We start from the raw sequence: 10,978 nt of genomic DNA on the forward strand, positions 1-10,978 counted from the left end.
CAAAAAAGATGATGTAAAAATGACAGCAATGGGAATTGAACCGTGGACGTCATGCGGAGGCTATGTAAGTAGCTACCACTATGCCAAAGGAAGCCCAACTAATATTAATGAACAGTCAAATTTAATATAATGATGTGGGTACCAGATGAGGCCCCAACTATGTTGGGCCCCGGTGCCGCGGGCCGAATTGCTCTAGGTATGGGCCGCCCATGCTTATTGTTATGATATACGTACTAGTTGGTAAATTTTCTACTACTAATTCCCATGATTTTATATCAAGTTCGTCCGCACAAAACCAACTAATCTAAAGGAGTCCATCTCATTTATATACAACTCCTTTACTTGGAAGAATTAATATAAACGATAACTAATACTACTCCGTTCCATTCATCGTCACTATAGTCTATATACTCTATGGGTGGGTCAAGTACACTTTATTCTTAAGTATAATATAATACGGTGTCATTGCTACAAATATTAAATGGTAGCACGGCCGTCCCAAATTAAAAAAATGCAACAGATTTTCGATTCCTCGCAAAAAAACTTGTGTCCTAATAATGAATAGCGTCGTATTTAAAAAAAAGTTAGGACGACAATCAAATGAAAAACTGATTTTAAGTAAATCTATGGACAAAAGGGTAATTTTCAGACGACTTAGTAGTTTCTTCCGCTTGTTTAGGCTGATGTAGTTTCATGTTTCGGCCACCAGGAAAATCTACAAGGCTTCCTTTGCAAATATAGCGATTAGTCGCTTTAGGAAGAACTCCATTGAGTGTAGCCGTAGTAGCTTTCTTTTCTCTAACGTTGTACCAAATATATTCCAACTTAGAATTACGATATAGTGAACATAATACCTCGTCTTGTGATCCTTTGCGGAAAGCAATTGGAGTAATATTAGGCCAATCCCAAATTTCGTCATAAGCGATGTTCATTAATTTGAACCAAGAATCTTTAACGCCATACTCTTTCATAACCCATATACCGTACAGTGTTGTAACACATAGTAACCCGTCAAGTACAACTAACTTGATCGATCTATTGCCATTTATTTCAGGCATTGGAACATCAGTAGTCCACTTTTCAGCAAGTATGTCGAAACAACCGATTCTCTTTTTGGACTTGGTTAACTCAAGTGAGAAAACTATATGAAGTAAATGTCCGATTACGACACTGCACCATGCGTAACATTTCTCGACCGTTCGCTCAATTAATCTCCACTTGTTAGTTCTGTGACTATAAACCATAACTTCCATGTTAATTTCTACGTTCTCTTCTGAACGTAGAAAACAACCTTTTTGAATTCTAACAACTTTATAGTCATTGTTCGCCTCGTCGAGATATATCCCATAGCATTCAGTGCCAATATTGTAAGAAGGAGGGTAAGGAATTTTGTAATACCTACCAGTAGATGGGTTCAGCAAGACGGGGCCAACGATGCCATACATAAAGTCTACCAATAGGAAAAATTCGCAAGAGGCAAGGATGGACATGTAAATATATGCGGGTTTAGGGTTATGCAAGTGTACAGATGCGGACAAGGGAGAGTCGAGTTCGTGAATGTGGAATTCTTGTAAGTCGCAATTCACGAATACGATGAGGCGATTGGCGTCAGAGGACAGGGTGTTGTGGTGGTGGAGATGGATGAATTCACGGGAAGAGATTATCGTTTGCCAGCTTTTGGAGACGGATTTGAAACGAGTTAGGGTTTTGACCGGTAATTTAGGGAATATGCATGAGTATAGTACGTCGATGGGTATGGTAGCCATCGAAGCCTTGAGAGTGTTGTTTAAGGCCACGTAGATTAGGTTTTCATCAAATTACCATGAGTTTGAGCGGATGTGAACGGAATTTAGGAATTTAGGAATTGTTATACGGTTTTTGATACTTGTGGTTTCTTTGCAAGGGTTTATATAAATATAAACTCTCCCTTCTTTCCCCGAAATTCTACAATTTTAATTTTTAAACTTGGATAGAAAAGGTTATTTTTTTTTTCCTAAAAAGTTAATGGTAAATTTAATAGAAGGATTAGAAAACTATCGAAGATAAGAAAAGTGATGTATTTTGGTAAGTGTAGGACGGTATGCAATATGTTTGTTTATCAGTTGATACGGAGTACTATTTCTCGATTAAAAGTACCGTATGTAATATGTTTTTTTATCAGTTGCTATGGAGTAATATTTCTCGATTAAAAGTACTAACAACTCTGTAACAACAAATTTGCGTTAAATCTGCAATAAAAGACAAAACACAAACAAATGCAACAAAGTAATGATTTTATTAATTCAAAGGATTTCGGGTACAATCTACTAGTTATTCTACTGATTCGATTTCCGCAATTTGAATGAATAGGAGGGTCTTGATTTGAAGACTTGGTTCTCCTGTGACGATGAATTTGACTTGCTTCTCTTTAATTGACTGCAACGGATGCTTGACGTCGGATTGAAGAATAGTCCTTTCTTTTTCTCTAGTTTTCTCTTAGGAGAGATTTTTGTAGAGATGTAAATGTATTTTCTTTTCTCTTATTTTTTCTTGGGAGAGATTTGTTTAGAGAATGTTTTGTAGGGAGGTTTTGTGTGTAGTGTATTTTTGGTGGGATTTTGGTGATTATGGAGATTAGTCCAAATGAGAGTGTTTTCTCTCCTATTTATAAGACCACTGATTTTTAGGGTACAAGCATCCAACTACTTGCTATCCTTTCTCCATTTCGTTGACTTCCTCCCTATGCTTAAGCTAACTTCCCCGCTTTTTCGTAGAAGAAGTTCCATGTAGTTAGTTATAAAGTGATTGACTAAGTCTTCCATGAAAATCAATCATTATCACATATATATGCATGGTACATGCACGTAAATGATATATATGCAATATGGACCAACGATTCCAATGTATACACAATGTATGTCTGTTTTTCTTTCGAGGATTTCCTTGGCTTTGTCATGGGCCGCTAACCATCGGTCCAATTTGGACTCGGAACCTTTACTCTTGGACGCGTCATTTATGCCCCATACTTCGTATTAGAAATACAGCACAGTCCATTTTTCGAGTGGACCGATTTTATTTCTTAACAAAATGGACTAAGTATAGACATTTGTTCGGGTTAAAATCCACCGACCCATTTCTCAAATGATAAACTTTCACATAAGTCAATATTTGACCTTGACCCCATTTTAAAATATGTAAGACACATTTTTATGTCTACAAATTTGCCCCCTCGGGATTGAGTCACGTACACGGTTTTCATCAAATTACCGTGAGTTTGAGCGGATGTGAACGGAATTTAGGAATTGTTATACGGTTTTTGATACTTGTGGTTTCTTTGCAAGGGTTTATATAAATAAATACTCTCCCCTTCTTTCTCCGAAATTCTACAATTTTTATTTTTAAACTTGAGATAGAAAAGGTTATTTTTTTCCCTAAAAACTTGATGGTAAATTTAATAGGACTAGGAAACTATCGAAGATAGAAATATTGTGTGATAAGAAAAGCATGTATTTTGGTAAGTGTAGGACCGTATGTAATATGTTTGTTTATCAGTTGATACGGAGTACTATTTCTCGATTAAAAGTACTAACAACTCCATCCCACTTTTAGCGATTTAATATGTGATCTAAATTTACGATAATGATTATTGTATGAGACTGTTTCACACTGAGACAACCCCATTATGTAAAATGACCGCTCATTGATTAGCAAAAATGATTATTTTTTCACAAAAATGGATGTCTTACCCTATAATTTGTGCTCAATTTATTTACTCATAAGACACTAGTTCTTAAGATTGTTGATGCGACTAATTAAGAAACGATAAATAACACCATATCGAAAATAAATTTGATTAAAAAGTACATCAATCCACAGAAAGGTAATATCCGGACAACCTAGTAGTTTCTTCCTCTTGTTTAAGCTGATAAAGTTTCGTGTTTCGGCCACAGGGAAAATCCACAAGGCTTCCTTTACAAATATAGGGATGGCCATAATTCCCTCTAATAATAAGCAAAGTAGCTTTCTTGTCTATAACGTTGTACCAAAAATATTCATGGGTACGAATTCGTCTACATAATACTTCGTGTCGTGATCCTTTGCGGAAAGTAATCGGATAATTAATAGTAACACAATACCATATTGTATCATCAAAAGCGATGGTAAATAACTTGAACCAAGAATCTTTAACGCCATACTGTTTCATAACCCACACACTATAATTACGTGATCTCGTCTTTTCGCTTTCCAGTGTTGTAACACATAGTAACCCATCAAAAACGGTTAACTTGCAGAATATTTCAAGGTCATTTAAGTGAGGGTAGGGAACATCATTAGTCCACTTCTCAGCCAGAATGTCGAAACAACCGATCTTTTTTTTGGCGTTGGTATTGAGCTGTTCCTTGGACGAAGGTACAACAGGTATATGGAGTAAATGACGGATTACAGCGCTGTCATTGCGCCGCCATACACGGTAACATTTACAATTAATCTCCACATGTTATCTCGGAGGCTGTACACCATAGCTTCTATGTTGGTGTCTATAGTGTCATAATTACGGAAAGAAAACTTACGAAATATTCTAACAAGTTTATAATCATGGTTGGCCTCGTCGAGATACATCCCATAGCATTCATCGTAACTTCCGTTAGGATGGTGAGGACGGTAATAAGGAGGGTAAGGAATTTTGTAGTACCTACCAGTTGATGGGTTCAGCAATATGAGTCCAAGTTTGAGGTACAATTTTATCAATAGGAAAAACTCAGAAGAGGCAAGGATGACTACAATTTTATCAATAGGTTCGAGTTCAGTGTAATCCAAGCTTAAGGATGGGGCCAAGGGAGAGTCGAGTTCGTGAACATCGAACATTTTTGTGCTCCAGTCCATGAATACGACGAGGCGATTGGCGTCCGAGGATAGGGTGTTGTGGTGGTGGAGGTGAATGAATTCACGAGAAGAGATTATCGTTTGCCAGGTTTTGGAGACGGATTTGAACCGAGTTAGGGTTTTGACCGGTAATCGAGAGAGTATGCATGAGTGTATTACGTCCATGGGTATGGTTGCCATTGAAGCTTGAGCCTCGAGGGGATGTTGAGGGAATTATTTAGGGTTTAGTATACCCTGTCGTTAGGGTTTCTTTATTTATTACTCCGTAGGCTATATTATTGTGTAAAAACTAGGTTTAAACTCGTGAAAAATTCACGGGTCTGCTTTCAAAATTTTACATGAATATTGTTATTTTTTTTTTTGGTCTAAACCATCCGGTAATCCGAACCACATTGGGCCGACTAATCCGGATTTCGGGGCGTGTCCAAGGATTACGGTATTTAAACCCCTCCCAATCGACATGAATATTGTTATTCATAGTGAAGATATTGTGCTCATTATCGAGACAAAAACTATTCAGCTATACATATTAAGAATTTAGGTTGGTTTTTAATTAATATCAAACTATACATTCAACTTTATTAGCTATATTATTGTGTAAAAATAATATCCTTTGACTTTTAGTCACATTTGGTTAGCAAATCGGCAGGCACAACTTTAGGCTATTGACTAGCAATCTTCACCAAATAATATCCTTTCACTTATTAATTAGGAAAGTGGCGAGGAGATGAGCTGAACTGAATGAAACTAAATTAACCGAGCTGAATTGAAATGATCTGAAATAAAATCCAAAAGAACATAACCTAAAAGTACTCTGTATATATGAGTCATGTTTAGATGAGATTAAGTTGCGAGACTAGTAACAATCCAATTTATGTAAAGTTCAGGTCACTAGTACAATGTGTCAGAGTCCGGATTTAAGCAAGCCAAGCGGGGGTAAACAGGTTATAGTAGAAGGTAAATTGGAACAAAGTGAAAACAAAATTAACTAAAATTTCGAGATTTCTATCCTTTAATTAGCGGGGACGACCACCACCGCTAGCTAGCCATCCTTTAGCTCCGCCACTGATGTCAGGATATGATCGTCTTTATCACATTTCAATTAAATTAGTTATATTAAAAATCGTCGCCAAAACTCATTAGGATAAAACAATATTTTAAGTTTAACAAAATAAAGTGAAAGAGTTAGGGGCAAATTTGGTAAGAAAAACAAAATAGGGGGCGACGGGGCGTAACAAGTAAAACAGGCGGCGTGATATAGCACTCGATCTCCTTTTACTCGTGTCGAATTTATCCTTCCTTGACTAGCACGCACAAATCGAACAACTAGGGTTCGTTACACCTTTATTATATAAACAAACTAGTTAGGGTTAATTGAAGTCGACCAAAGCAAAATGGAAATGGCTGCCTATAAAAATCTTTATGATGATTATTTCCGCCAATTTCCTCCTCTTCCTACTCCCATAATCCCTTACCCGAACCAACCACATCGATCGTACATCGACGATCTAAATGATACCTTACTAGAGTTGATATTTACAAAGTTACTCCAATGGAAACATCTCGTTACTTGCAAATGTGTTTCGAAACGTTGGAATTTAATTATTTCCAATCCCTATTTTGCTCGTTATTACCTTACTCATAAATTATATTCCGCTTTCACGTTGATCCTTATAGATCCATACGATGACGACTTCCTTATTAGCGAGCACCCGTACTTTCAAAAACATAAACTTCGCCTCAACGACAACGATCTTTATTACATAGTTGCTCATCACAACGACATGTTGGTATCGTGTGATTCCCGTAACAGTAGTAGTGCTGAATTTTCCTATAAGATTTGCAATCCACTTACTAAACAGTTTACCGTAGTTACCGCAACAAATAACTATTACAGGTTTTACCGTAATTGTAAAGTTGGGTTTGCTGGATTTGTTAACGGAGTCTCCTCAACAAACAACGTCGTCATTGGATTTCGGATTATTCTTGTTAATAAGGATTATTACTACAAAAACAAACTAACTTGGAAAATATATTCTTCCGTAACCGGCAAATGGAAGACATACAATAATGTCAAAGATTTGGGTTTTGTGTTTAGATCGAAGTACCAAGTTGACCCACGTAATCAAGCCGTGACTTCGAACAATAGGGTTCATTGGCGCGGTAAATCTAATAAAATTCTAGTAATGGACCCCTTTGTTGACGACATTGTATCGTATTGTGTGATAAACCTGCCTAGTGTAATTAATTGCGAAGATAGCGTGCTTGGGTCTTGTCAAAATCGATTAAGACTAGCCCAGCTCGAACCAGACTATGTCGCTGCGGCTCCAAGAATCAAAGTATGGGAATTTGAACAAGATGATGATGGTTTGATGATGAATTGGGGAGGTAATAGCATGGCCAAGTTAAGGCTAGTTATTAACTTTGCATTGAAGCCACATATTATTGCTAGGGTTTTCCCTCCTATCGAAGGTTTGTTCTCGAGTTGTTTACGGCTAAAAAATGAGGTGATTTGTTGTCATTCCATTGATCCTTACATAGTTTACCTTATGTATGGAGATAAATTAGTTGAATGTGATGTTGGTATGGGGAGATTGAGATTGATTCATCATTGTACATATAGTTGGTGTCATAGATATATGCTTGTTCATCCATTGATGGCATCATAATTGTAACCAAATAAAATCTAAATATTTTGGTTTCATAGTTTGATTGAATGTCGAACATGGGTACACGAGGAAATATGAAGAGTCGGAGTAGACATAGATCTAACCGCCTACCCGTTAATTTATTGGAATAATGTTGACATGTTACATGTATAAATATCATAGTTACCGATAGTTTCCGGCTTCCAATTCTAATAAAAGTAGGCTCTATTTGATAACGCATTTCGGGTATATTTTTTCAATGAAGTAGCTTTTTTTGACAAAATTTCCAGGCAGCTTATTTTTGGATGCGTTTGGCAAGTAGCATTTTGTACCAAATAAGCTACTACCTGAAATGAAATGCTACATAGAGTAGCATTTTAGATTTCAGGTACCTGAACTGATTTTATTTTCCAATTTATGCGCGATCTGAATTTATTTTTACTTAGAAGAAACAATTTCTTGAAATATGCATGGAATAGCACGCAAGCAATGCAAGTACTTCGTATATATGAGTCACAACTAGCTCTATTACAAATGAAAGTGGATTCGAATTTACAATATCGATCCTAACTACTACACCAACACCTCATCGATAACAATTGAAGTACAATGTTTCACTTTTGCTAAATCGATATTGATATACGAGTAGTAAGTACTACTCGTAATTGGTAATTCTAAATTTCTAAGCTCTTCCGCTTCAACTTTGCTCTTGTGGCTCCCTTTCCCCAGAAAAAAAAACCGACAACAAATTAATCGATCATGAAGTACCAACATTAAACAATGCAGGGTTTTCGAGCTTCTTGAGAATGTTACTAAAGAAGTAATCTACATCTACCTCGTCTTCACTGCTTGGGATACTATTAAGATACATAAGACTTGCATCAATAGGATCGACTGAACTCGTACAAGGTGATGACAACACCGAGGAAATGTTACTCTTATTGTTGATCAAACTCGGATACAAGGCCCCGTGATTAGAGGTATGCCAATTGGAGCTACGGCCTATGTCACTCAAACTCGGGTTTGGTTGTTGGGTAGAGTCGTCGAGATTCAATTTTTGAGACGGGGGGACTCTGTCCTGAATGTTTGACTCGATGTTTACATGATTTTGAAACCAACTTTGTTCTTTCTTTATACTATAAAAATTTGATGGGTTTTCTATCAAATTCGGGCTCATGTCAAAAGAAGAATGATTATGAACTCGGGTTTCGATTTGGTTAACAAATTGTACAATTGGATGAATATGTGAGAGATCATTTTGCGACGATTTCAATGATGTGGCTAGTTTAAGGAGTTCAGGATTTAGAAGGGTCTGAAGGTTTAGAAAAGCAGGATTTTTTATCAAGAATGGGTGGTTAAGGGAGCTTAGGATAGATGGAAGGTCAAGGAGATCGAGACGAGGGCCGTGAGTCACAGGATCGATCCCCATTTGAAGCAACTTCTTCCTTATATGGGTGTTCCAGTAGTTTTTAATCTCGTTGTCAGTTCTTCCTGGCAACTTCGCAGCTATAGCTGACCACCTACAATACAAGAAAAACTTTACCACATCACTTATAGACTTTGTGGTTATAGCAAATATCAACTAGCTTAGTTGATAAAGTCACGAGAGGTGATACTCGTGAGTCGTGACCAGGGTTCAAACTTGTTAGTAGAGCTGGCCCAGCCAACCCGAACCCGACCCATCTTGGCCCGTTATTTTATGCAACTTGGCCTGACCCGGGCCTGGCTCGGGTCCTAATATTCCAGCCCGGCCGGCCATTTTAGCAAAAAAAGAAAAAAAAAATCGGTAAGGCCTGCCCTTGGCCCGGGTCAAGCAAATCCAGGCCCGGCCCGCCAAGCTCGCTCCTCCCCTGGCCTTGCCCGGGTCTGACCAGACGAGCCCGGCCCGAGTACAGGTCTACTCGTCAGTATAAAAATCGCCCTGATGACTCCCTTTAAATCAAGAAAAACTTATAGGCTTACCAAAAATAGTGTAATATAAGGGGACGGACGTAGAGGTGATAATTGAGTCGATTTTAAACGCATTTTGATGAGATAAGGAAAGCTTACTTGTTACCCATAAAGCTATGAAGCTCAATGATATACTCCTCTTCTTCGGCTGAAAATCCACCCCTTTTGATATCTGGCCTTAGATAGTTCGTCCATCTTAGTCGACAACTCTTACCGCACCTTTGAAGCCCTGAACATATAGTCGAAATTCCAAGTCATTTACCATTACAATACATGTCCAGTGATCCTCGGCTTACAACTTCGTCAAAATATAGTTATCATTAAATGAACCACATAACATGAAATATGACTGTCCCGAATAACATTTTCTATTCATTCTTACACCAATTCAAGTTACGTAGAAGTATAAAACAATCACTTTTTCCATCTCATTATATGTACGCAGTAATTATTAATTATTTGTTTGACAAATTATATGGAGTATTATGAATTATTTGTTTGACCAACAAAAACAAAAAAAACTACGGAAATGTCAAGAATAAATCAATAAGTGGTTACAGTTTGTCAGATTAACACAAAAGTCAAACGGGGACAATATAAATGAAATAAATGTCGCTTATAAATGTCAAGAATAAATCAATAAGTGGTTACAGTTTGTCAGACTAACATCAAAGTCAAACGGGGACAATATAAATGAATAAAAGTCGCTTATAACAACCTGCTTTCTTAGGAAGAGCTCTCCAATTTCCAGGGCCATGAGTCTGAATATGATCAATAAGCTTCTGATCCTCCTCATCTGTCCATGGACCTTTCTTCAACCCGGTTTTTTCGCAACTTGGCGTTCGGCCCATGTTCATCAATCTAGAGCTTTGTAAGATTTGTTTAAGAAGATAAAGCTCCAAGAAATAATGAAAATGTTGGTTGTATATATATAGTTATATACACATAGGCTTGAGTAACTAAATTACAAAGCTATAAGAAGAGTGGTTAGAGACTGTTTATATATTCAAAGACAATAGTTACACTACATCATTTGTTTGAGATTGGGTAACGTGTCCCCTTTTACTTGGAGAAATTAATTATGATGATAATTAATAATTAGTATACATAATTTTGTGATATGATGCACGTTATGGATGTGATTAAGCATCATTTATAGTTTCCTAGCTAACTTTGTAGTGGATTATGAATTTATAGGATGAGACGATGAAAATCTACATAGTATAAAAGCCAAGTTTTTTCTTGACTTTTGATTGGCTGGTGAGTTTTTACATATGGGCTCCACCATGTCTCTTATACTATTTAATTACCTTCTCTCCTCAAATCAATTCCTCTTATTTCTATATCTTATTTCTATTTTAATTGCTTATGTTAAAACATAAGATAAAATGTCACAATTTACATAAATGTTGCAATTTACAATTTTACATACATTCAACGGGTCTAATATGTCAAATACCTTTAATATAATTCTAACAAAATACGGTTGTATATTATCTGATATTCAAATCTTCAAA

At 36.7% G+C, this 10,978-nt stretch overlaps 3 protein-coding genes across 3 annotated transcripts; 1 reads left to right on the plus strand and 2 right to left on the minus strand.

The window, feature by feature from the left end:
• Positions 1–614: 614 nt before the first annotated feature.
• LOC141597539 (F-box protein CPR1-like) lies at positions 615–1,445 on the minus strand. Its single transcript, XM_074418006.1, has one exon. The coding sequence runs from the start codon at positions 1,443–1,445 to the stop codon at positions 615–617; it is 831 nt and encodes a 276-aa protein (XP_074274107.1).
• A 4,812-nt stretch (positions 1,446–6,257) lies between these two features.
• LOC141597540 (uncharacterized) lies at positions 6,258–7,532 on the plus strand. Its single transcript, XM_074418007.1, has one exon. It carries the CDS (start codon positions 6,258–6,260, stop codon positions 7,530–7,532), a length of 1,275 nt encoding a protein of 424 aa, XP_074274108.1.
• A 736-nt stretch (positions 7,533–8,268) lies between these two features.
• Positions 8,269–10,333, minus strand: LOC141597541 (transcription factor MYB41). Its single transcript, XM_074418008.1, has 3 exons — positions 10,180–10,333; positions 9,561–9,690; positions 8,269–9,031 (listed from the first exon to the last, which is right to left on the minus strand). Exons 1-3 carry the CDS (start codon positions 10,316–10,318, stop codon positions 8,269–8,271), a joined length of 1,032 nt encoding a protein of 343 aa, XP_074274109.1. The 5' UTR covers positions 10,319–10,333.
• Positions 10,334–10,978: the final 645 nt, after the last annotated feature.

The sequence above is a fragment of the Silene latifolia genome, chromosome 8 (assembly GCF_048544455.1).
Source record: "Silene latifolia isolate original U9 population chromosome 8, ASM4854445v1, whole genome shotgun sequence".
NCBI lineage: Eukaryota > Viridiplantae > Streptophyta > Magnoliopsida > Caryophyllales > Caryophyllaceae > Silene > Silene latifolia.